The 27,123-nt window shown below is 35.8% G+C and overlaps 1 protein-coding gene and 2 long non-coding RNA genes across 3 annotated transcripts in view; 1 reads left to right on the plus strand and 2 right to left on the minus strand.

The window, feature by feature from the left end:
* LOC134662201 (uncharacterized) overlaps positions 1 to 27,123 on the minus strand; it is a 216,802-nt gene that overhangs the window by 170,411 nt on the left and 19,268 nt on the right. The gene's annotated exons all lie outside the window — the stretch shown is intronic.
* LOC134662052 (uncharacterized) overlaps positions 1 to 27,123 on the plus strand; it is a 58,153-nt gene that overhangs the window by 7,570 nt on the left and 23,460 nt on the right. The window contains exons 2-4 of the mRNA XM_063518324.1: positions 16,272 to 16,372; positions 16,889 to 17,078; positions 24,903 to 25,014. Of these exons, the coding sequence (XP_063374394.1) occupies positions 16,272 to 16,372; positions 16,889 to 17,078; positions 24,903 to 25,014 (403 nt within the window). The remainder of the gene's footprint in view (positions 1 to 16,271; positions 16,373 to 16,888; positions 17,079 to 24,902; positions 25,015 to 27,123) is intronic.
* On the minus strand, positions 18,037 to 26,273 carry LOC134662194 (uncharacterized). The gene is made up of 2 exons (XR_010098029.1): positions 26,075 to 26,273; positions 18,037 to 18,213 (listed from the first exon to the last, which is right to left on the minus strand). It is a non-coding gene; the product is annotated as an uncharacterized LOC134662194 (long non-coding RNA).

The raw sequence follows: 27,123 nt of genomic DNA on the forward strand, positions 1-27,123 counted from the left end.
GCCGGGAACATTTAGTTCCCTCACTAAGTTGCAACCAGCAAACCTGTTTAAGTTACAAAACCGTAAACTTACGGGACCATTGTAAACTTACAATGAGAGCACACCTGGGCCGTACGAACGAGATTGGATGGAAAAGTGCCAGCGTATTTTTATCCAACTTGCGCTAGAAGACTCAGTTTACAACTAATCAACTTAATATTCTGTGTAAAGTTAACCCTTAAATACATGACTTTTTCTTTTAGCCTGAAATTAATATATGTATCACATAATTGTTTGCCGATTCTAGGAAAAATAGTAAAAAAAATATAACTTCGATTTTCACTGCGAAGTCAGTGTTAGAAGTTGAATAGGCTAAATCATATTTATGTAAATATGTAATTTTCAGTAATAGATATATGAAATTTTTTACTACCATTAGAAAGGTACACTATTTGTGATATACCTATGATAAAGTTTGTAAATATAAAATAATTACAAACCCCGAAAAATCTGCCCAAAATCCAGAGATGCGATTTATTTGAAATACTTCTATTTAAAATGCAAATACAAAATGCAAAATACCTATTTTGTATTTTGCATTTAAATGCCTTTTAGTAAAAACCATTTTGTATTTTATTTGAAATACTTTTCGAGAGGTATTTTGTATTTTTAATATTCATTTCAAAATGCAAAATACTTTGTGATTAAGTTTAGCCAACATTACCAGTCAAACAAAATGAAATGAACGAATGACGCTTGTATTGCCGAATTTGACCGATAGAGGCGCCTGCTAGCGCCTGGCGCCAGCGCCAGGAGGCCGATTTTTGAAATTCGACCGCTCGATTTCGTGTATTTCGTTCAGTAATATCTCCACTACTAGGCATGTAAATTCTACTAATAGAATCAAAAACTAGTGGTCAATACCACTAAATTCACAATTTATATCGCTCGTATTTCAAAAATCAGCATCTCGCCGTTTTCCACCGATTTTCGAGTGACGAAATCGAGCGATCGAAATTCAAAAATCGGCCCCCTGGTATTGTTAAAAAGCGTAATAAATAAAAACTGATGTTTTTTTCACTTTTTAACAATACCAGTCCAGTTGTTATTAATAAAAGAAAAGTGTAATAATAATAAAATAAGAACTAGATGCACAATCAACCGAAATAAATGGCCACACAAGTCACAAAATGGAGCCATGGCTCTCTTTTCGTTAGTCTAGTTTTTTACATTATTTTAAGTGAGTATTATTTCCTTTACTTATTTATCTTCTTAGGTTGGTTTTTTACAATATGTATATAAAATTAAAATATAAAAACACTTACAAAAATAATATAAAAAAATATTATAAACACATTATAAAAAACCTAACCTAGGGTGCCGCCAGCAGCGGGGCAGGGCCCAAGCTGCCGGTGGTCAGGGCCGCAGAGACAGGAACCGACGGACTATTATTAATACCATAACAGAATTTATTGATACGCGTACTGATAAATATGACCAAAATGTCATGCATAAGGTGCCATGCCATGATATTAGACGTTTTTGTTCGGCTCGGCATTGTGTCTCTATTTCTCATGATCTTCTTCTTCAACCTAGCGTTTTCCCGGCCTAGCGCCAGGGTCCGCTTAGCGCCAGGGTCCGCTTAGCGCAGGGTCTCTATTTCTCATGATAAATACCTAAAATAAATAAAAATATCTGAGATTTGCTCAAAAGGTATTTTATTTTGAAAAAGTATTTTGAAAATACCTATTTTGCATTTAGCATTTGAAATACAAAACGCAAAACTATTTGGTATTTTGCATTTGAAATAGTAAATCTGAAAAGTATTTTGCATTTTGTATTTAAATGCTTTTTTAAAACCATTTTGTACATCTCTGCCAAAATCACATACTAAAAATCATCAACTTCCAGGTTTTTCTAAGTTTTCCGACATTTCGTCTATAAACAAATATAATTTTTATAAATTAAAATACTGCGTAAATTTATGTAATAATTCGGAAAGTTTATTAGTTTTACTATTGAAATAATATACAGGAACAAATAGAATTTGTTTAACCATCTGTCAGCTCCCAGTGGCTCATATATGAGCCAGAACGCTTATGGGTGACGTCATATCGTGGGATTCGACAGGTTCTGTGAGCTGTCTAATGCTTTGTAGACATTTGGCAACACTACCTATGCATTTAATACAAATACTCTTTATTACACACCTCATTACAGAAAACAATACAAAGAATACAGAAAAAAAGACGTTAAACAACAGGCGGTCAAATACTTGCATGCGATGTTCATTACCTTCCGCCGTTTGATTGATCATCTGAATTTATTGTGGACCGGGAGAACGATTAAAGGTAACATTCCATTTCTGACCTCAGCTGCACTACTGGTACTGAACGCGTCGCTGTTACTGTCAATTTCCATAGTAAAATGAACAGTAGTGCAGCTGCGGTTGGAAATGGACTGTCACCTTAAAACGCTGGTCAGAAATGTCATTACAGTTTCAGAACAAGAAGATAACATATAAATCGGGCTTAGTGCAGTCGGTAGTAATGTCGCGCTGCAATACTTCAGTAGTAATGCTGAAATAATCTGAATACGAACGTCAGTAAAGGTAATTTTTTTTCGTAAAACAAGATAAAATCACTTAACGTATAAATTAAACGTAGAAATGTACCTACCTAAAATCATAAATATAACACTGATTTAAACTTTCACGATTTTTACACATTATTAAATTGTACTCGGGGAAGACTCCGAGACCACGGGGACAACGCCGTCCTCGAAACGTCGGAAATCTTAAAACTTAGATACGCGATTAAGTGCCGTTGTACAATAATTAAATAAGATGTGTTTTAATCTACATAAGTTACTTACTTACATTAGTTAAGATAATAGTGGACGACACCGCTTCTCCATACAAACGCCACCCCATTTTTCTCCCTGGATATTCCCATTATGGAAAATATTCTTACAAAATTTGTTGTAATACCCCATCGTTAGACTTTTATCGATATTTTAATAATTATAAAAATTACATCGAAGATAAAAACAAATCCATTCAAATTTTAAAAAAGCTCATTTCTCTTGTAATAATTAAAACATTGAAAATAAAAATCAATCAAAGGGGAAGCTAAAGAAACGGGATGGTTAATTTACATCAAATTATGCCAAATTATGTTTTATAAGTAGGTAATGTTAATATCCAGAGAGGACTGCGTTTGTATGGAGAAGCGGTCTATAGTCGTCCCCTTTCCTCTTAAGAGCAGTCATATAAAGTTACAAGTAAAACTATTAAATTACCGGGAAACATTCTAAACACGTTCTCAACTTTGCACTTAAAAGTAACCCGGAGCAAAGTTGCATTATTCGACTTGAATTAATAACGACCCTATTCCCGAGTGTTCCGATTTGATTATGAAAATATTATGGGAATCACGTTAAAAACCTGACTTTCATTGTTAAACTTAGTTTCTTTTTTGTGTGTTTGGCTTTATATAAAACTTTTAATTAAGAAAAAAACAGGCCAAGTGCGAGTCGGTCTCGCGCACGGAGGGTTCCGCACCATCAAAAAATAGAGCAAAACAAACAAAAAAAAAGCGGCCAAGTGCGAGTCGGACTCGCCCATGAAGGGTTCCGTATTTAGGCGATTTATGAAGTATACAAAAAAAACTACTTACTAGATCTCGTTCAAACCAATTTTCCGTGGAAGTTTACATGGTAATGTACATCATATATTTTTTTTAGTTTTATCATTCTCTTATTTTAGAAGTTACAGGGGGGGGGACACACATTTTACCACTTTGGAAGTGTCTCTCGCGCAAACTATTCAGTTTAGAAAAAAATTATATTAGAAACCTCAATATCATTTTTGAAGACCTATCCATAGATACCCCACACGTATGGGTTTGATGAAAAAAAAAATTTTGAGTTTCAGTTCGAAGTATGGGGAACCCCAAAAATTTATTGTTTTTTTTCTATTTTTGTATGAAAATCTTAATGCGGTTTACAAAATACATCTACTTACCAAGTTTCAACAGTATAGTTCTTATAGTTTCGGAGAAAAGTGGCTGTGACATACGGACGGACAGACAGACGGACAGACGGACAGACGGACAGACAGACAGACATGACGAATCTATAAGGGTTCCGTTTTTTGCCATTTGGCTACGGAACCCTAAAAAAGCAAAAAAACGGTCACCCATCCAAGTACTGACCCCGCCCGACGTTGCTTAACATCGGTCAAAAATCACGTTTGTTGTATGGGAGCCCCACTTAAATCTTTATTTTATTCTGTTTTTAGTATTTGTTGTTATAGCGGCAACAGAAATACATCATCTGTGAAAATTTCAACTGTCTAGCTATCACGGTTAGTGAGATACAGCCTGGTGACAGACGGACGGACGGACGGACAGCGGAGTCTTAGTAATAGGGTCCCGTTTTTACCCTTTGGGTACGGAACCCTAAAAAGCGCCTTTGATATTCGTTAATAACGACCTTGCCTTCTACTTTAAAATATATTATGTATAAGATTATTTTGTAAGTCACGTGTAAATATGATTTTTAATGCGTACATATAGTAAGGCACTTATCTATCAAACATTTTATGATATAGAAAACATGCGAAGGCATTTTGTTTACATAAAACTTGAATTAAGTATTTATTTTATAGCTCCTAAACATTTACATGCCGCCGAGTAAATGTTCCTTTTATATTAATATAGCATTTTACTTCTATCAGGTTACCTCAGATGAATTATTTCCAGAAAATAATTAAAGATTCAACACAGTCAATTTACGTTAAATACGAGGGGCGTTCAAAATATTCTCGGTATTGATATCTTACAACCTCTTCTAAAATTTCTTTCGTTACTGGCCGCTAAGGTTTATTCATTGACATTAAAAAAAAGTATAATTCGAACCGAGATGTTCTTTTTTTTTTTCTGCAATTGTTGAACAAACATGAACATCATGTGGGAATTGACAATGTTAACTAAATTAGAACATCGATGCGTGATAAAATTCTTGACAAAACAGGGTAAAAATCAAAAAACCATAAAAGAGGAAATGGATTGTGTTTACCGTGAGTCTGCTCCTTCTTTATCTACCATTCAAAAGTGGTCAAGCGCGTTTAAACGTGGAAGGGAGAGTGTTGAAGACGACCCTAGACCTGGCCGGCCTGTAGTAGCTACTTCACAAGAAAATATTGATAAAGTGGAAAAACTTATATTGGAAGATGGTCGAGTGAAGGTAAAATCTATAGCACAAGTAACCAATCTCTCTATTGGTACCGTACATGATATTATCCATGACCATCTTAATATGTCAAAAGTAAGTGCAAGATGGGTTCCGCGAATGCTGACTCGGCTTCAAAAAGACATGCGTGTAGCTTGTTGTTCCGATTTTATTGACCTGTGCGGTGAAAATCCTGATGAGGTGCTGCAAAGAATAGTTACTGGAGATGAAACCTGGGTTCATCATTATGACCCAGAGAGTAAACAAGAGTCCATGCAGTGGCACATTAAGGGTTCAGCTCATCCCAAGAAGTTCAAGGTCATCCCTTCAGCTGGCAAGGTCATGGCCACGATATTTTGGGATTGTGAAGGAGTATTACTGATCGATTATAAAGAAAAAGGTGTAAATATCACAGGACAGTACTACGCTAACATTCTACGTCAATTAAAGGATGCAATCAAAGAAAAGAGGCGAGGAAAGTTAACCAAAGGTGTTATGCTTCTGCATGACAACGCCCCCGTCCATACTGCTCATATTGCCAAGGCAGCTATTGTTGAATGTGGGTTTGAAACTGTTACTCACCCACCGTATAGTCCGGACTTAGCCCCCAGCGACTTCTTTTTGTTCCCCAATCTTAAAAAGGATCTGCGTGGAAATAAATTTTCCGATGATGAAGCATTGAAGGCGGCAGTGGAGGAGCATTTTTACACCAAAGATAAAAAATATTTTTATGCAGGATTAAAAAAAATAATTGATCGATCTTTTAAGTGTATGAACATAGGGGGGGGAGTATATTGAAAAATAAAAATATCAAACTTTTCGTACTTGTTTGTTTTCATTCTCATACCGAGAATATTTTGAACACCCCTCGTATCTTTCAGAGAACCAATATCACACAATATATTTATTTAATCTTTCATGTGTGTGGTGGTCAAAATCCTTTAAACCTCAGTTGTGCTATAATGGAGCAGAAAAAATCAAGCTCAAAATAATTCAAAAAGACATTAATACATTTTGGTCAGATTCCATGTCATACACAAACATGCAAGAGGTTAATATCGATTTACAATTCTATGTCACATTAAATAGTGAAATGGCTCTTCTATGTTATTAACTATTGCAGCATAATATAATATTTCGATATTTCAAATTACGACAAGATATTGGTACCGATATTTGATACTCGTACCGGCACTGAATCAGTGCAGCGCTGTCAATTCCAAGGAAACTCATTGGACATAAATAAGATTTGATATCTTACAATTCTCTCCTAAGTTTCTCTGTGGTTATGGACAGCAAATTTGATAACGGGCATTTCTATTTAAATAGTATTTACGAATTCAGGCGGTCTGGCATGAGTCCATAGGTACTTGAAGTTGCGCTAGATGTATGGAGTCTCGCGCGAGAATGCAACTAATTAGAGATTACCAGTGACCAGTGACTTCACTAGTTGATTTGTTGAACAATGTATATACGTACCTACTTGCCATATGAGTTTCATGTTTATATTGATTGTGCAAGCTGTTTTCATTTGGAATCGTTTTCAAAGTTTTCGTTTTTAAAGCGTACTTGCGTATCAATTTATTTTTAAGTTTTTGATTTTAGCATTTATAAAGGCGACAGAAAATGAGTAACATTTAAGCGGAATACTACAGCTATAAGCTCTACATATTTATGTTCAGACGTGAGGTTAAATTCCAGTAAAAGGGCGAGGTAGGGTGTGTATGGCTTCATATCACACTTTGCCACGCACTCAGGTGTCACTGACATATTACTGCTAGTTTTGAGGTAGAATATAAATTGGTTATAATGTGGCCGACAACCTGCAAAGAGACCAGATAAGAAAAATAATCATTTACTCATTGAAATGCATAATATATAGGTAAATGTTTAACACCTCCGTATAATTAGTACATTTAACAGGTATTTTTATAATACATGCAGAGCGAAAGGCGTGTTAATTTAAGCAAAAACATAAATTAATTAAAAAATGGTTTAAAAAAACGATATTAAACAAAAATAAGTAGTAATTACGACACCTACCTATACTACACTAATTACTAGACTGTGTACCTACTAAGCCGGACATTCACACACAATCTGTAGCTGTGTATGTACCTATTTGACTCGTAATAAGTACCTATTCATAAAATCTGAAGGAGTAATAAAGTATGAATATCAATTATTATTATTTCGGTACCTAAGTATAGTTTAATTTATAAATAAAGTACCAAATTAGTAACTAATATACAACAAAAAGTAATCAAGTAATCAGTGTTGTACCGCCATAATTGCTTGTCATTTAAATTGGTTTGTCTATAACTACGTCGGAAATGGTTGGTTGTTACGGTATTTATTAATTAATTTAGGACGAGTAGTCGACACGAAATATAACGAAGGCCATCTGCTTTATTCTTACAGGTCAATTCGAGTTTTAGTTATTAGATCTGTTTCCAATATAATACTGCTCTGTCAGTGCCAAAACGGACATTTCCTCAACCAAAAACGTCACTTTGACACTGACAGATCAATATCATATTGGAAAACAGATCTATTAACTAAAATTCGAATTGACTGGTATCACTGGTATACTGTAAATGAAATTGTTTGGTAAGCTTTAATCGGACTGTGATAGAGTACATAGGATTCTTGTGTTATTTTTCGTTCGTAATTAAAATATAAAATTGACATAATTAGCATGAACTCACACAATCTAACAGCCATATTCGAACTTTAAGATACGGCAATTAATAGACCTAGAAACGATATGGATTAGATGGGTCAGTGTCAAAAGTGACATTTTTGTTTGAAGAAACATCACATTTGACACTATATCTATCATATCTAATCCATGTCATTTCCAGATCTATTAATTGACGTATCTCATAATCGAAGTTACCCTCTCGTTTTAAAATGACATTCTAAAATAACATGAAACTTGACATGAACATTCAAGTAATATATAGCTATCTACGTCTGGTAAAAAATTTGAAAATATTTATGTACCATACATAATAACTTATATTTATGAATACTACATATGTAATTTAAATCGAAGTTTTATATCATTAGGCTGGGATTACAAGTAATATATATAATTCGAAGGTCGACTCTAAGCCACCCTGAACCTTAGTTGGAGGCTTTGATAGGAGGTTGGGATTCTGGGAACTCGTCCAAGGTTGTTTCATAACTTGGCTACGGACTTCGAATACAAAGTAGCAAATTCGTAATTACTTTGACATTTTCCTTAAATTTTTGTATCTACTCAAGACTTGCACCAAACACAATTAACGGACTGATCAATATGTCACTTAGCAGTGATCTATGAAAATTCCCATAGGTACAGTAAAATTTTACGAACGCTTTAACGGTGACAGATGGTTTGGTGCAGCCTTGGTCATGTTATTATGATGCCATGAAAAAACGGAACCCAGGATCACTCTTGCGTCTGTCTGTCTGTCCGACCATCCCCCCCCCCTCCCTTTATCTCCGAAACTACTGAGTCTAAAATTTTGAAAAAAAAATACATAAAATAGTTCTTTACCTATAGATGACAGAAAAACCTATTAGAAATGTGCAGTCAAGCGTGAGTCGGAGTTAATGTACTCTCTTGGCCGGCTCTCTCAACTCGCACTTGGCCGGTTTTTTCATTTATTTTCTATTTCGTCACACTGTTACAGGAAAGAACATAGACGGAAGTAACAATTTGTGATTTGTATGCGATTTCTCGTCGAATGAGAATGAACTCGAACTTAAAAATACATTTCGCTTCGTCAATTCACTTCGGATACCTAATCATTGTTATTCTCTTTATTTATCTTTTGTCTTAAGTTAGGGTTTTTTACAATATGGATACAAAATTAAAATATAAAACACTATAAAAAATATTATAAACACATTATAAAAAAACCTAACCTAGGGTGCCGCCAGCAGCGGGGCAAGGCCCAAGCTGCCGGTGGTCAGGGCCGCAGAGACAGGAACCGGCGGACTATCCGCGCCGTGTCCAAGATCAACGCCTTCTGCATCTGACCCTTGATCCAACCGCCTAGCGAGAGTCTCTCAAGATGTTGGTCGAGACTCTTCGCTATTAGACCGTTCACTGAAACGACTATCGGGACAATGATCGTCGAATCAACATCCCACATGGCGGTTATCTCGTGAGCCAAGTCTAGGTACTTACTGAACTTGTCCTTCTCGGCCTTCACGAGATTTTCATCATGGGGGATGGTGATGTCAACGAACACGACCCGGCGTTGCGATCGATCTATTATCACAATGCCAGGCTTATTGGCTACAATAGTCCTGTCAGTGATGATAGATCGATCCCAATAGAGCGTGGCATTGTTATTATTATTACACAGGCTAAAAACTGTAGGAAGCGGCAAACGTCAACATTCCTCTTGAATTGTTGGAAGCCCTCATGCAAAACAAACTCGTCCCAAAGGGTTCGTTTCATTTCTGATAAATAAAGTTAAAAGGGTTGGGTACTTCCCAAAGGAGTTAACTCGGTTACAAGCATCGAACAGGCCAATAACCCGTGAGCAGATGAAATGTCAACTACATAGGTACATTTAAATTAAGTGCAAACTTGAGCCGTCGCTTGTCTGTCTCTGGTAAGAAAACTTTATTCAGAGCGTGAATTATTATGGTACTGCATAAGGGTTCGCGTCTTTCCTGTAGATATCGTAAAGTTAAGGATTAGTAGATTGTTAACCAAGGGATGAAAGGCACTTATTTCTGCCGAGGTAGTTCTGAGGCTGAAATTATGCTTTTTCACCCAAGTTAAACACTCTACTTTTCATTTCAAATACCTACGAGGAAAATAAATTGCATGTGTTTTTTTAACACGACTAAGTATATATTTTTATAGTATTTCTTGAGGGTACTTTCAATTAATAATTTAGTCAAAATAAGTGTCGTTATTAATGGAATGGGGAGTTAAATATCAGAATTGAAATTATATAACAACTCCATTTAAACTCAAATTTCAATTGCTTATTGTAAAAAAATAAAAATAAATCGTATCATTTTCTGCACACCTTTTAGAACAAATGAAAATTGTATTTTGCATTATTATCAAAGTGAACTGTCTGCTCTGCGTTACGTCTTGCAGTAAAGCCATTAGCTAACATGTCGGTTTTCATTGCACCCTGCAGACTTAGGCGGCACGTTCCTGTCTACCGTAGCATTGACAGGCGAATTTACCGTATAAAGGACACGTTTATACTTTGAATACCACACTGTGGCTTCATTTGACGTGAGATATCAGTTTAAGCACTTTAAAGTTAAGTACCTATCCTTTGAAAATGTTGTGCAAGTACCCGCAGAAAACTAACATGAACGCGAAAGTACGCGGAGAAAGTCAATTGTTATTAAAGTTAAAGTTAATTGAGCTTGGGACGGATGTTAGTGTGGGATGCTACCTGCGTAGACACACTGGCACCGTCCCACCTCCAACGGAGTAATGTAAAAGCGGGCGGGGCGGCGGAAAGCGCCGAAATTTTAAAACGTAACAAATATAAGAGCCTCGGTAGAGAGTACCATTTTGTACCATTTGGAGTTGAAACTCTAGGTCCATGGGGTCCCAGCGCGCATAAGTTGTTCGCAGAAATCGCGAAGCGTCTGGTTGACGTAACTGGTGACCGAAGAGCTGGCGGCTACCTCGCACAACGTATCAGCATTGCGATACAGCGAGGAAATGTCGCCAGCATCCTTGGTGGCCTATTTTAGATTTAAGCTAGTTTTTAATTTCTTTTAGTAATACACTGTATATATCTTGTTTGTAAATAAATCTAATAAAAAAATTGTTATTAAAATATGTATAAAAAGTATATTATACCCGCTCTATCTTGTTTTTTTGTTTATGTTCTAGGATCGAAACACAACACGCAAAACTACCGGTTCTTATTTACTCGTACCAGGCGTGTCTCACTCCGCGATTTCGTCGCTTTGCTACAGGTAGCTAAAAGTACATCCGTTCGGCCCCAATTTTGAGGAAAGCCATAAGCCGCGCGTGGCGCTGTCGCCACCTAGCGGCCATATCTGTGCTGATCGTAACAGACGCGTTTTGTTAGAGAGTGAGTCTTCTGTACTTAGTACTCTTATTTATTCTGTGCTCGTACTACGGTTTGCTTTTACTCGTACTAATGACTGATTTTTACGAGATTGAAATCCTAAAATTATTTCGATTGAAATTGAGCTGCTATGCATTTTTCCATGTCGTTTATCGTCAGTTTGGTCCAGTAAATATTCAGCGTCGGCAGACTTGTCCACCTGAAGACTTTTGACAGCTTCGGAATCTTTAAGTATTTCCTTACTCGAGATTGCGAAGGTAATTTACAATTTTTTCTTATAGGTGTAGGTATAAGTCATTGATTTCTATTTAGAATATGATTAACGTGTGGTAGGTATAAATAGTAGATCAATATAAATTTAAAATGTTACATGAATGCCAATACTGATTCAATTAAGTCTATTATTTATGACACTTTTATTTTGCAATATATTTAAATATAAATCTTCGAAAGCAATATTAAAGGCTAGAGCGAAACATACCACGTTGATGGTTTTGTCCTCTAGGGAGTTATTCGTCAGACCAGTTGAAGTTTGCGCTATGCCGTCATGCCATAGGTATTATTTATCACCCAGAATACGAAGCTCTATACGAATGCATAAAATTATAAAATTAAGGTTAAACAATTTAAATACAACATTTGAATTTAAAATAACATAATAAAATTACCTAAGCTAAACATTTCACTTTTGTTTACACAAAGGCAAGCAATAATATAACACGGCAACTTACATTCTAATTATAAACACGAACCATGTACATATTTAATAGTGAATGAAAAGAATTAAATGCGAACCTGTACAACTAACGTTGGGTACCAGCACTCAAATACAATTAAATATCAACATAACACAATTAAGCAAATTGTCGACGGAATATGATAAGGTGACAATGAATTGGAATAAAATGTGCAATTCACGAAATTGAGACCAACCTTCAAATTAATACGAATTACAAACACATTTAGCTAATCACCCCGGGGAGCCGCACCTATGGCGATGACGTGACTACGCAAACGCATCACCTCCGAAATTGGGGCGAAAAAAAGCGTGAAAAATTAAAAAAGGTTCTCATTAAGTAGGTACATTTACTTAATGACAACCTTTTTTTAATTACATTTACTTAATGACAACCTTTTTTTAATTACATTTACTTATTGACAACCTTTTTTTAATTTTTCACGTTTATTTTTTATGTAGTTTGGTGTATTGCCAATTTGGCTTCGTTTTTACAGTAAATATCTTGTTTTTTTCAGGGTCTTACCTATATTTCGTTGTTGACAAAATTTAATTATCATATATCTATATATCTATGACAAAGAAAATGACCTGAGCCTTCAGTGCCCGAGGCTGGAATCGAACCAGTGTGTTCAGCATTCGTGGCTGACGCTATATCTCAGTTTCTCAGCTTCTCAGTCAGGCGTTTCATATTTATATTTCAAGAATTTTTATTATCTCAAATATCTTAACAATCGTTTTTATCATCGTAAACTATTAATAAGGAGAAATGAAAATATAACTCATCGTTATAACTTTTTATGAATATTGTGCACGTTTTCCCATTTTGCTACTGAGACTATCGCTAAGTTTCAAATTAGTTTCAAGCAGCTGTATTTTAATTAACTCATAAAATAGAGCATTTCTGGAGCATCGCACTAGCTAATTTGCATATTTTAAGTTTGCAACTAAAACACAGTCATTTAAAGTATCTGAATCTGTGTAATTATTGCAAGTTTGCTCACTAATGAGGAAAATTTTGCCAGACAAATCTCTCTACTTCGCATCAAGGATCAAATCTATCTAGAGACTATGTTTACCCAAAACACTCAGTCTAGTAGACGACACTATAACTAGGAAAGAAATTAAATATTTTTTTAATATTTTTATTCGTGTTATTATGAATAGAAATACTATAGATTGTTAACTGGCGAAATGTCTCCAGTGCCCATGACTGGGATCAAACCAGCATCTTTTGCATTCGCGGCAAAAGGCACCTTAGAATTTATTTACGTTAGTTTTAGAAAAGCTTACAATACAATAACTCTTTATTGCACACCTCATTACAGAAAACAATACAAAGAATACAGAAAAGAAGAGGGTAAACAACAGGCGGTCGGTTACATAATATGCTTGACATTTGTAAACCATTAAGAACACCGAATTTTAGTCAAAGCAAAGAAAGACCCTCTGCAATACCTCTGAGCCAAAAAATCTTTACAGTATGATAAAAAGTCTTACGTAAAGACAATTTTACCTAAATTCTTAAATCATCGTATGTAGCGTAACGACCCAAAAGTGCCAAAATTTTACTTTGCATTTCTAGTTGTAGGTTAGAATTCAAACGCAGTAATGTAACAAGTAGTCCTTTTGTTCCTTCGCATATCCATTCCCTTTCCCGTCCTAACAGCTGTGTTCATGGTTCGGTGAACGACGCGAGCCTGCTAGTGCCATCACGTGTTGCTTCCACTCCAGAAACTGTCCCATTTTTCACGGAGTTTTTGAGTCACCCCTTTCACTGTCCACTGAAAAAATAACATGGCATTCGTGTGGGCGTTATATTTTCTCTATTTGGTTTCAGTTTTTATTAGGAAACTTTTATACTGACAAGTACTACATACACGATGTCCTAAAAGTCCTTTTCATGTTTATTTTAGTAATTTAGAATTAGATGAAAGTTATTCGACAATATACGTCCACAGCAACCTGGACTATTAGTACGGCATCCTTCTTTATTAAGATGAAACTGCTTAGGCACTTAGTTAATGATACAGGTTGATACAGGCCAATTCGAACGTGCACTAGAATCAGATTGATATTTAACTGATATGATTCAGTTATCGTGCATTTCATTTTTGTTTAAATAAACAAAATTGCTTTAATAAAATCTTACCTGAAGTACTTATAAATACGAAGGTATTTGGGTAATGTTTATTTAAGTACAGCCGGTACAGTTAAACATGCCCTCAATTTTAGGCTTCACTTAATTCAAGCAGAAAGGACCCCGCAGCAAACATAGGCAAAAAGTGGTTTCAGTCAAATCTCACGAAATTTTAGTATGATGTTAATTTGGCTCTTCTGATTATTTTTTTGTATGGGCACAACTCTCTCAGAAGTATACTTTCAGAAATAATCAATGTAATTGTTTTATATAAAATATGTGTTTGTTAACCATTTTTACGTAATTCCTCCTCTTTGTCCTGTTTTGCATGTCGTTCGTAACATAGATAACTGATGACATGCGATGTTGACGTCACAGAAATATTATAAAGATCATATTTTATCTTTGATAATTACGTTATTTACCTAATAAGCGCATGACTTAAAATAAGCAAAATACTTATAGCAGATGATGGCAGCAAAAAATCCTTGCTTTGCCTGCAATAATCTTATCGCTCCTCGAGGTTTGAGACTTAAATACACGGGCTTAAACAAGTGTAAATGACTGACAATTGGTGGCTGCACCTTATAACGTCAGTAACTGTCAGTGCGTGTCATATTAACAATATATCGATTTTAGAAAACATATCGCGTAAATAGAAAATTATATACTTGATTATTTCTGAAAGTATACTTCTGAGAGAGTTGTGCCCATACAAAAAAATAATGAGGAGAGCCAAATTAACATCATAATAAAATTTTGTGAGATTTAACTGAAACCACTTTTTCCCTATGTTTGCTGCGGGGTCCTTAATACGGTTAACAGAGAACCCAATTTTCACGGTTTAGAATTTGTATTTAAACTGTGCCAAAGAAAAACGATTAATGTTAGTGGAGAATTACTATCGAGTTGTAAAATCTCATAAATTTTCTTAGGTAGCTACTGTTTGAAACCGATTCGAACTCTGCACTATCAGCAACTTTGAAACTATTGCCTGATTTGTGTTCCTAGCTATAATTTTCGATGACTTGCAGGCAAACTGACGGTAGTAAATTTATCATGCTAATTTTCTATGAAACACGATATGAGCAAAGTTCTTAACTCATTGTACAACATAGGTTTGACGCGAACGGTACCTATCACACTAAGTTTGCTAACTTGCTCTAACTTTACAGAAATCTGCTAAATAAGTTAGTCTTGCTATGATTTATAGTTTATGGAAAGAGGCGATTACGAGATTGGTTTACAGTGGATGCATTAATTTGGTATCAGATGAAATGCTAATTAATGAAATGTTTATGCTGAGGCGGGACCATTTCGTGGTAAACTATAAGTAATTTCTGTTTAAAATATACTTTTTTGTAATACGTTTGTATTAAATGTAGTCAGTTTAGTTTGCCATGAATAAACGAATTGTTATTCTTATTCTAAATGTAGCTAATATGAGAAACTACTTCACGGCATTTTTATGTTTGAAAATGTGTTGCAGTTCTGTAAAATCCTTTTTGTCAGGTGTAACATCTACACTTGAAAAATGGCATGGAAAATTGTTGTTTCTTGAAACATAGATTCTAACAACAATATAATAGGCTGTTCTTTACCTAAGAATTAGGATAAGGTGCCATCCAATATTATATCTATAAAAAAATGTTGCTAATATTTCATATTCTTTTTTGAGATTCTGGTTTATGGTTAATGTCACGTACAATGTATATAAAAATAAATAAACGGAAATTTAAAGAAACTAAAGTACAGAAGAGAAATCGGTACATTTACTGGTATACTGAAATTACTTATGAGATTAAACAATACAATACTATTAGCGTCAATAAACATAAAGTACTTATAAGCGCCGTTAAGTGGGCTAGGCTAGTAGTTAGAGAAGTCGGTTTTTTTCTATTAAAGATTATGTATTATATACTAAAATCAAATATACTAATTAATATAGGTACCTAATATAGAAACCTACACAAGATAAGAAGGTGATGTTCCAAGCCTAAACCTAGCAGTTTATCCATTTCAGGTTTTGTAATACCATCCTACCTACATATTGCCTCATTTGAAACAGTATATTCTCATCGATTTATTTACAACGGCTGTGTTGTTCCAGGGCGCCTGCTCTGCGGGTAGGATGCGGCGGCATGCACCGCATCTTGCTGCTAATGGCGGCGGTACTCACCAGGGCCATCGCACCACCAACTAACGCCACAGGTATTCTGCAAACTGAGTGGGGCGTCCGGAGCTAGGACGCCATACCGGACGCCCCGCTCGAGCAGCGGCGACCAGACGAGCCCCGTCCGGAGCGGCGTCCGCAAACATAATTATGGTCGTAGTCTCAGTGACGCTCGATGCCACGCCGGACGCGCCATACTCGCTATCTAAGGGTAACATTCCATTTCTGACCGCAGCTGCACTACTGGTACTGAACGCGTCGGTATTACTGTAAATTTCCATAGTAAAATGAACAGTAGTGCAGCTGCCGTTGGAAATGGACTGTCACCTTAATGCTCTATATAAGGCCGTACACTTAAACCCTGTTTTATTTTCGCTTTATCCTAACATTGATTTTTAGGGTTTAGTTTCAATAGGCAGCTCAATACTTTACCTACGAACGTCCAATGTCTTAACAATTAAAGTTCTGTTCGTTGGCAAGGTGTATACGTGGGTAGCACTAAAACTTCCTCATACAATTTCAATTCAAATCTTAATTGTCGGCTTTTGTTACAGAATCTGACACGGGTCCCTCAACAACTACAACAAAAGCCGCCATGACTCCTCCGACTATGTTCCGAAGTGGCGTGAGACTGCCAACGTCGAAGCCCAGGCGTCAGCAAATGAAGCAAGGGAAAGCAGACTCGCCCATGCTAAACTACATCTTCGACTCGTATGCGACCAACAACAAGCACTTTCATGACAAGTGAGTATAATTATTATATCGGTAAGATATAAAAGTGGTTTACGGATTGCATTACTACTCGTTCTTTATTTTATTCTTAATTTTTATAGATTTCTGTATTCCTATGATTCGTGGAGACAATGTCAGCTTCTTAGGACATAATACGTGTGTAATTAACACTCAAATCGAAGTGCAAGATATTTTACAGTATATATGGTGCTACTTTACCACCCTAGGGCAGGATTAAGGACAATACGTGCCTATGTCAAAAATTTAAAAGGCCATATGACTGTCAAACGTTGCTGTCAAGCCAAAATTATCATTAATTATATCAAACGCTCCCTCACATAATGTAAATTCTATCATTTCGCATCATTTTATCGTAGTCATCAACTTTATAGTCGGCTTCCAAAAGTCGTTACCTTTATTGTAAATCTTTATAAGCCTGTAAACGGTTTTATGACACTCTTCTATGAAATAAATTATGTTTAAAAGATAACGAGATTTTTAAAATAAGCATCGAATAGCTGTATTCGAAAATAAAGTAACTTAAGTAACAACTTCAATTCATTATTAATGACTTCTGTTAAAAAGCTCTTGTTTAAAGTAAAGTGTTGCTATTGTTTAAAAAGCGGCCAAGTGCGAGTCGGACTCGCCCATGAAGGGTTCCGTAATTTATGACGTAGGTATTAAAAAAACCTACTTACTAGATCTCGTTCAAACCAATTTTCGGTGGAAGTTTGCGTGATAATGTACATCATATATTTTTTTTAGTTTTATCATTCTCTTATTTTAGAAGTTACAGGGGGGGGGGAGACACACATTTTACCACTTTGGAAGTGTCTCTCGCGCAAACTATTCAGTTTAGAAAAAAATGATATTAGAAACCTCAATATCATTTTTAAAGACCTATCCATAGATACCCTACACGTATAGGTTTGATGAAAAAAACATTTGTGTTTCATTCTAAGTATGGGGAACCCCCAAAATTTATTGTTTTTTTTTTTTCTATTTTTGTGTGAAAATCTTAATGCGGTTCACAGAATACATCAACTTACCAAGTTTCAACAGTATAGTTCTTATAGTTTCGAAAAAAAGTGGCTGTGACATACGGACGGACAGACAGACAGACATGACGAATCCATAAGGGTTCCGTCTTTTGCCATTTGGCTAGGGAACCCTAAAAACTGGTAAAGGTATAACCCTAAAAAAGGTATTTAAATACCTAATTATAAACAAGTTAGCAAATTTAACTTATGCGACAGCAGGCAGGCCACATACAAAAGCTAAATTTCCATAATTGTTTCGCAATGCACCATAATGCATAAACTTTCGACATTTGACAAATAGCAAAAATAACTTTTACAGAGCCATTTCGCACTTACAATTAAAACTTAGTAACTATTTCTATCCCCTGCTTAATATTTGATACCAAACTATGAGAGAGCTTTACGAAAACAGTCAAAAACTATTCCAAAGTTCGCAGTAAAGTTGATAGCAGCTGCTCATCCCAAATTAATGATGAGGAAGCAAACAGTTTGTCGACCTGTTTTGAATCCAAGAAATGAGTATAAGTATATTTATTTGTTGAGTTATTCAGTAATATGCTTCTTCTTGGATATCACGGGCCTATAATCACGGTTTTTTGATAGGCTTGCGTGGAGACACAGATCCAACACGTAGAGGCCCCTTGGAGAGCTTTTATGTCATGTAGAATGCCTGCTGGAACCCGTTCACAGGTGCAACAATAGACATCCATGAACCGGTCTCAGCAGGCATTGGGACTATTGTAGAAAAAGAGAACAGTATACCGGTCTATGGATTGAAGTTTGGGTGGACTATGAGACTGGGTTATTACAAAGACGTACGGACACCTGCCATAACAATGTGTTCACAAGTTATCGAGGCAGGTGGTGACTTGCCGCGCACTAGATGGGCCCCTGAAACTGCCGTCGCGAAGACGACCAGGAGCAACATCGGTGTGAGCGGCTCTGTGCCAACTCGCGTCTTATGCATCTTTCACTTCCACCCCTGGAGCATATAGCTCTAACGACTCCTCTCTGGATGGCCAATTAAGGCAAGCCAGAGCCGAGAGTCCTGCGGGTCCCCTTGGGGTCCACTCCGACCGACGAAGACACGCCGGAGACGGAAACCCTGACCGACTCTCGGGAGCACTCGGGTCCGTGGGGTCGTTACTCCCCAACAGCTCGCCACAAGCTGCCCTGCTTCTTTATTATTAGATTTTTGGTACACACGTATTATTTGATGTACTATTAATACCTAGGTATATAATGTGTCTTACGTAGGGACACTATAGGTGGATCATTGAGAAATATAAAATAATCAATTTTACTGGAGTTACTGGAGTACTTTTCACTTTTTCGTCTGTTTAAAGTAAATCTGCACCAAACCTCTGCCTACATATTTAACTGTAGTTTTCTGTAGCAGTTTAGATATTTTTCTCCTCGCCTATCATCGAATACGAGTAGAGCACGCATATTTTATTTGGTTTGGCCTATTTTTATTATAAATACAAGTAATCCTACATTTCTAACAGACGATTGGTTCTATTATATGAAAACAAACCTTGGCAAATGAAGCCTTCAGGCTGGCGTAGCTTAAACAGAACTAATTTCGGTTAATTAACTAGCGGCCTACGTTATCTCATTTTCAGGTCCAATGAACGTCTTTTTCAAGTCAAGCAATAGGCTTCAGTTATACCGCTACGTGTAATTCTATGACTTTAAGCAATATTAAATTTATTTCGTTATGCGTTTTATTATTTCACGTTAGTCTGTTCTTATTGTGCGATGTGAAATTAATTAATTGGTGTTAAGTAAATACAAACGAGGTGTAAAACCACAAAGCATTAAAGAAAACAAATAAACTATGTTTAACAAATTAAACTAGTAAAATGTGCAACAATTTTAAACCTTTCGTATGTTAAAATTATTTGTTGTTTGGATAATAAAGTTTGTTTGCATCTATCCCTACTAATATTATAAACGCAAAAATAAGTCTGTCTGTCTGTCTGTTAAGTACCTCTTTACGGTTAAATAATGCACAAATCACGCTTAAATTATGTAAAAAATTATGCACAAACGCTAAAAATATGAAAATTGCTTCTGACAATCGGCCATATCACGTATCGATTACTATTTATTTTATTTAAACGTACAATACAATTAAATTAATAATAAAACATGATATCCGCGCTCCAAGGCACGCTCTTCCGTTTACTCATGTTTTCGCTCATTCTTACTCTCACTAAGAGTGAGACAAGAGCAAGTTTTACTGGGCCTTAAGACCTTTTCAACTAAAACATGGTTTTTTACATGATTAGTGTCGACCACAGAACAAGTTAGAATGGCGATGCGAGCAGGGTACGTGTCGCCGCCGGTTTTGAGCAAACGCTTGCATGCTACTCGCCCGCGCTGGCCGAAAATGAAGTAAACATGCCTTTTTGCGCCACAATAACCTTCAGATTAAGAAGCCAGACATCAAATCTGTCTAAAGGAGGCGTATCCATTCACCACGTTTTTACTACCGTTGCGCGAGTGTTAGTAAATGTGGAGAGGAACGAGCGGCGACACCGGTTCCGATATTAACTGCGTGCGATAGCCATTCTAACCTCTTTAATATATTCTGTGGTGTCGACATAGTGACCAGCGACTGCTTATTTTATTAGAAGATTGGTGTCGAGGTCGATAGGGATCACCACATTAGAACATGATACGTGCTTTTATACAACCATGGTATCGTAAACGGTGTAACAACCTCCGTAGATTTGTACTCGGTGCACGTCTACAAAGTTACCAGTTTGAATGAAACGGCTCGCGTTTCAGTCACACTTTTTCCCTTTGTGAAAAACAAGCCCTTTGTATTACACGTGCGTGTTTAGTATTCTGACTTTTGTGAGTACAAAAAGGAAAGAAATAAGTATTTTCAGGGGTCCCTATTTTCAAATTAATTGAGATACCTACATAAATTATCGTTGTTGGTATCCAGATGATACCAATAGAGATCAATAGATGAGAAAAATAGCTTTTTATAGAGACTCCAAATGCAGAGATACATACCAACAGCAACATTCCTAACTGAACATCGGTGGACCTTATTACAAAAGGCATAAGGTCCACCGATGTACAGTCTTAACAGTATGGGCGATGGTCAGAAAACATTCTAAATGTGTTCGTTTTTCGTCCTTATTAGATAAACAACATACCTACCCGTAACAGATTCCTCTCTCAAAAGTAAGTCATCAAAATGATGTCGAAATTTCTGGCGTGAGGTGATATTGATATTGTGTACTTTTGTACACAATATCAATATCATGTTTCACTATTATTATAGGAGGGTTCCTTTCAACAGTGAATCATACTCCCTGATATTGCAATATTTTCCTCTTAACAATAGAATAAAATACGCATCATAAGCAATTTAACGGAGTCTCAAGCGACAGCTTATCGTGAAAAAAATATCTAATAATAAAAGAAAAGAAATAGTCATTGTCAATAAGGGCATAAAAATAACAGAACTAATTGAGTCAATTGCTTTTGATTAAGGGTTTCCTACCGTTTGAGTCATTACAAATAACTGGCGGAATAAGACTTTTATTTTTTTGTTATTCCAACATTTATTTTGTTTTCGTCATACAAATACATTGGACCTCGTTTATTTCTAGTGCCTTAGCAAAATAGACGTAATATATTTTTATAGCGTTTCCCGTCTTAAAAAACATTTTAGGCTAAATAAGAAGAACGACTACGAGATAAGGATTGCAGTGGAAGATTAACATGGCACAAGCGCCCTCGCTGTTTGTGTTATAATTTTCAGTAAAGATTTTACTTTGATCTCTGGGATGTTTTATAAAGAGTGATTCTTGATGATATCGCTTAAAAGCTCATTTTAGGGTTGCGTAGCCAAATGGCAAAAAACTGAACCCTTATGGATTCGTCATGTCTGTCTGTCTGTCTGTCCGTCCGTATGTCACAGCCACTTTTTTCCGAAACTATAAGAACTATACTGTTGAAACTTAGTAAGTAGATGTATTCTGTGAACCGCATTAAGATTTTCACACAAAAATAGAAAAAAAAAAAATGTTGGGGGTTCCCCATACTTAGAACTGAAACTCAAAAAATTTTTTTTCATCAAACCCATACGTGAGGGGTATCTATGGATAGGTTTTCAAAAATGATATTGAGGTTTCTAATATAATTTTTTTCTAAACTGACACTTCCAAAGTGGTAAAATGTGTCCCCCCCCTGTAACTTCTAAAGTAAGAGAATGATAAAACTAAAAAAAATATATGATGTAACCATACAAACTTCCACCGAAAATTGGTTTGAACGAGATCTAGTAAGTAGTTTTTTTTAATACGTCATAAATTACGGGACCCTTCATGGGCGAGTCCGACTCGCACTTGGCCGCTTTTTTTAAGTGGAGTATTTAACTGCGTTCGAGCACCAAACTATCTCGACGAAAATGGGTGTCTGTCATCCCTTGGTTAACAATCTACTATTTAAATGCTTTCGCACAAAAGACAGTAGAAAAATAATATTCAGAATAAAACGTTGGCAATAAATCGCCTGATGGTAATATTTTTATGATATAGGAGGTAAATGATCAGAAGAATCGCCTGAAGGTAAGCAATTACCGTCACCCATGGAGACCTGCAACACCAGAGGGGTTATGAGTGCGTTTCTGGAATTTAAGATGGGATTACGCTCTATTCTTGAAGGTTTGCAGGTTGTATCGGTCCGGAAATACCGCGGGCGACAGTTAAACTCAGATTCTGTTCAGGTGAACGAGTACCTATATTGGTAGGCGACAAAATAGACGTTTGTATATCTAGTACACGTCTTGTTTCTTGTTGTTAGTGGTTAATTAAGTGTCAACGTATAAATTGGAATTCAATAGAAGTGGCAAATAATGTAAACAAATATGACAGATTTTAAACTGGAATAGATGTCACTACAGGATGCTTCCTGTAACAGGAGCAATAAATTAAACAAAAGGCTGTACTCCTCAAACTGACCAACACTTGTTCAGCAACTTTTAAAAATTATGAATCCTTTAGACTTCCTCTTTTTCATACAAAATAAATATTGCCTTCAATGTACGCTGATATCAGTGTGTTTGACATGCTTGTCACGCTTTAAACATAACAAAATTTGCAATACATTGCGTCTTAGAATAAACCTAAAAGTGTAATAAAAATCAAAACATGAGTTATTTTCAAAAGTTGCTGAACAAATGTTGGTCAGTTTGAGGAGTACAGTCTACAGTTTAATTTATTGCTCCTGTTACAGAAAGCACCCAGTATATTAAAAGCGGCCAAGTGCGAGTCGGACTCGCACATGAAGGGTTCCGTATTTAGGGGATTTATGACGTATTAAAAAAAACTACTTTACTAGATCTCGTTCAAACCATATTTCGGTGGAAGTTTGCATGGTAATGTACATCATATATATTTTTTAGTTTTATCATTCTCTTATTTTAGAAGTTACAGGGGGGGGACACATTTTACCACTTTGGAAGTGTCTCTCGCGCAAACTTATCAGTTTAAAAAAAAATTAGAAACCTCAATATCATTTTTGAAGACCTATCCATATATACCTCACACGTATGGGTTTGATGAAAAAAAAATTTTTGAGTTTCAGTTCTAAGTATGGGGAACCCCCAAAATGTATTGTTTTTTTTTCTATTTTTGTATGAAAATCTTGATGCGGTTCACAGAATACATCTACTTGCCAAGTTGCAACAGTATAGTTCTTATAGTTTTGGAAAAAAGTGGCTGTGACATACGGACGGACAGACAGACAGACAGATAGACAGACAGACAGACATGACGAATCCATAAGGGTTCCGTTTTTTGCCATTTGGCTACGGAACCCTAAAAAGTGACGAAGCCCTCCACTGCTGAAGGCCGGATTCGAACCGGCGTCTTTAGCAATCCGGGCTAACGCCTTGAACCCCCTGGCCAGGCAAAGCATCGTTTACCTACTAAACACATAATTAATTTCTCTATTTGATCGAATGCCTGAAAATTAAGGGAAAGTTCCGCAGATATTCTTAGAAAAATAAAACGGTGGCACCCATTTTTAGTTTACACAAATTTGGCACATAAATATCAAAAGCGAGCGCTCGTAAATCGTCTTGTTAGGGACGAAAATGAGTTTTATACATCTGGCGCATTCAGAATTCACGGTAATTTTTCTTTGTCAAGTATTATTTTTCATACATATTTTCTTAGTCTAAGGCTGCCTAAATCTATGTAATATCCTTTGACTTGCTTTATTTTAGGAGAGCATACAACAGGCAAAAAATTATAATAAACTAATTTAGTAAAGTAAAGAAAAGTAAATAAATAGCAATGTAAGAAAATCTAATTGATCAAGCGATAGCGAAGGTCTCCGTTTTAGCATGTGGGAAAAACTGCTTTCATATGTCCGGATGTTCTCCTCTACAGGTGTCACAATTCGTGAGCAATTTTGTGAGCATATTCGATGACTAAGTAGACTTTTTTATCCTTTCAGTTATTGCCATCGTCATCATGCGTCCATTTTTCAAAATGGCGGAGCCATAGTATGTAGATCAGCGCCTAGTGGTTTCCATATAGTTTGAGTACCTATTCTCTTTTTGAGACAATACTCAGAGAGTGCTTGGCAAAAAATGCAGTAATTTTGTAACGCTGCTTTAAGCGGTAAAGTTTTAAATTCTTTCTAATAGCGAAGCACCGAGTTCAATCCCCGGGCACATTTATGCTGAAATGTAACTTTTTGCATTTTACTAGTAACAGTATTTAAATATGTACATATATGTATACCTATACGTTTGTTCCAGATTCCGCGCCCCGTCGTTTGAAGGCGACGTGACGTCAGACGATACACTAGATGCCGATACGGGTGCGACTGTCGTATTTGATTGTCGTGTAACCGCTCTAAGAGATAAAAGGGTATGTTTGATTGTTCATACAACACAGGCACGAAGTACATAAAATCCATTGCAGTATTACCCGTAACTTGTATTTAAATCTAATAGAGTTAGTGCATAATTAAATGAACATTACTGAAAAGAAAAAACTAAAAAGTGCGGATCAAATCAGAAAAATAGTTCGATTGGTTTATTTATTTTATATATTTTTAATATTTTGAATTGCTTACACTTAAAAATAATAGATTTTGATGTGAGAGTTTGATTCCAGGAAATAGAATAAAACGTTATAAATATGACTACTTGGATCTGTTAGCATTAGTATGAATTCCGAAGAAGTGAGCATGTATTATTATCGTAACCTTAATTCGGTATAAAAATGACCTCTCTTTATTACAAATTAATCACAGTGGCTGATTAAGAACCTCATGCTTAGATTCGCGTAGCTTTTTATCTACACCTAAAACGAACAAAAAAGGATAGGTCACTTAACCACCATCTTATACCTATATTATTAACTATGAGGATCAATATTATTATTTTGAATGCCATTAAACTTAAAAAGCTTCAATATCAAAGTGATTATAACGAGAGTTCCAAGACCGCTGAAGCTTGGAACCCTGGAATAGTTATTTGTACAACAAGAGATAAAAGTTTGATATTTCATCGAGTGCTTAATTTTGAGTCCCGTGGAAGCGAAAGATTCTATAGTAATTTAGAATCTTGAGCGTAGTAAGGGACTCAAAAGCGCACGAGATATTGTAAATAACTTTGATCTCGTGTAGTTCACAAAACTTTTCACCTCAGCAGTGAGAACATATTAGACAACCTGAAAAATTGTATCCTTCTTCATCACTTACCTATTTACTCATGTTTTCTTAAGATATACTAACAATTAAGTTTAATTACCACAATCAAAAACAAAAACAAAACGTATTAAATTTCAATAAAATTAGGTAATATGTACATATATGGAAACAACGACCATCAATTGATTGACACTTCAATCGACAACTTTATTTTGTAAAATAAAAATCATTGTAACAAATATAAGAGCCTCGGTAGAGAGTACCATTTTGTACCATTTGGAGTTGAAACTCTAGGTCCATGGGGTCCCAGCGCGCATAAGTTGTTCGCAGAAATCGCGAAGCGTCTGGTTGACGTAACTGGTGACCGATGAGCTGGCGGCTACCTCGCACAACGTATCAGCATTGCGATACAGCGAGGAAATGTCGCCAGCATCCTTGGTACAATGCCTCAAGGGCCTATTTTAGATTTAAGCTAGTTTTTAATTTCTTTTAGTAATACACTGTATATATCTTGTTTGTAAATAAATGATTATTCCAAAATGATTGTACTTACTATTTATTTGTGAACTATAGTAGAGATTCTTAAAAGTATAATTATTTATTTTACGTGATATTCTGTGTATTTTTTGAGTTCATTAATTTAACCGTACAATAAATTATGTAAAATATAGTGTTTTTATCAGTTTTTATCAAATCTTAAACTTTATTTTCATTAATTAATTATTAAGAATTCATATTCGTATGTGTTTTGGAACGATGCGTTCTGACGTCTTTCGGGGGTCTATTATAAACCGTCAATATACCGTTGAATGTCGTTTGATCTTTTTTTGTCTCATTCTTTTTGCTAACGACGTAAAAGGGACAGAGATAATAGAATCCAAGTATTTCGAACTCATATTAGACCCCGCATGTTGAAATGACATTTGAATATTAAGGTCACTTGAATGTCAACTTGTCTCACTCAGTGAGCAAAATGCGATTTTGCTCACTGTGTTTAAGTAGCAAAGTACCCTTGTTCGAGCTGCTGAGGTGAAAAGTAAATTATTGGAGGATACAAACTTAGTACTCGCGAAAATTGATAGAATGTCATAACTTAGTCGAACAACAAAAACTATACTACAAGTAAAGACTGGTATTTGGCGATACAAGGGTTTTCATTCACTTATCTAATCTAATACCTTTAAACGAGCAATTCTTGTTTATATATATATATATATATTTCGGGGATCTCGGAAACGGCTCTAACGATTTCGATGAAATTTGCTATATGGGGGTTTTTGGGGGCGAAAAATCGATCTAGCTAGGTCTTATCTCTGGGAAAA

The sequence above is a fragment of the Cydia amplana genome, chromosome 1, assembly GCF_948474715.1.
Source record: "Cydia amplana chromosome 1, ilCydAmpl1.1, whole genome shotgun sequence".
NCBI classification, from domain to species: Eukaryota; Metazoa; Arthropoda; class Insecta; order Lepidoptera; family Tortricidae; genus Cydia; species Cydia amplana.